This window comes from Bison bison, unplaced genomic scaffold (genome assembly GCF_000754665.1).
Source record: "Bison bison bison isolate TAMUID 2011002044 unplaced genomic scaffold, Bison_UMD1.0 scf7180017864172, whole genome shotgun sequence".
Taxonomy (NCBI): Eukaryota; Metazoa; Chordata; class Mammalia; order Artiodactyla; family Bovidae; genus Bison; species Bison bison.
Genome location: NW_011494744.1, coordinates 1,295,306 through 1,295,787, shown reverse-complemented (window position 1 = coordinate 1,295,787; position 482 = coordinate 1,295,306). Strand labels below are relative to the sequence as shown.

Sequence of the window (482 nt, the reverse complement as noted above, 5' to 3'; positions counted from 1 at the left end):
TGTCTGCACACACGTCCCAGTTACTGCAAAAACCAAGGGGATTCTGAGCCAGGCCAGGCAAAGGGCTTCCTCCCTCCATGCCACCCCGGGCGCTCCCTTCCCGCCCCAGTGCGGATTTGGCGCTCAGCCTGGGGACCCTGCCGTGCAAAGAGCCCCCGCCCTCCCCCACCCCCGCCCCCAGAGGGCACTGACTTTAAGAGACGCACTCGGCCCTTGGCCGTGGCGCTCATGTGGCCATTCTCGTCCACGGAGAACTCGGCGACGATGTTGTCTTGCAGAAAGAGGCCCTCGGGGTCCTTCTTGGCCATGGCGTACCAGGTGCCGGCGAACTGGGGAAGAGAGGAGAGCCGGGTTTGGTGTCCGGGAGCGCCTGGCCGGCCTCTGGGAAAGGGGAACGCGGGGCGCCCGGGACACCGGTACCTACGCGAGCCTTGTCGAAGTTCTCCTTGACTCGGAAGCTGCTCACCCGGCAGTCGCGCTCC

At 66.2% G+C, this 482-nt stretch overlaps 1 protein-coding gene across 1 annotated transcript in view; it reads right to left on the bottom strand.

Moving 5' to 3' along the window:
- Positions 1 to 482, bottom strand: part of RBP4 (retinol binding protein 4, plasma) — a 6,890-nt gene that overhangs the window by 5,513 nt on the left and 895 nt on the right. Inside the window, exons 2-4 of the mRNA XM_010842215.1 lie at positions 425 to 478; positions 193 to 329; positions 2 to 23 (exon numbers count right to left, since the gene is read on the bottom strand). Of these exons, the coding sequence (XP_010840517.1) occupies positions 2 to 23; positions 193 to 329; positions 425 to 478 (213 nt within the window). The remainder of the gene's footprint in view (position 1; positions 24 to 192; positions 330 to 424; positions 479 to 482) is intronic.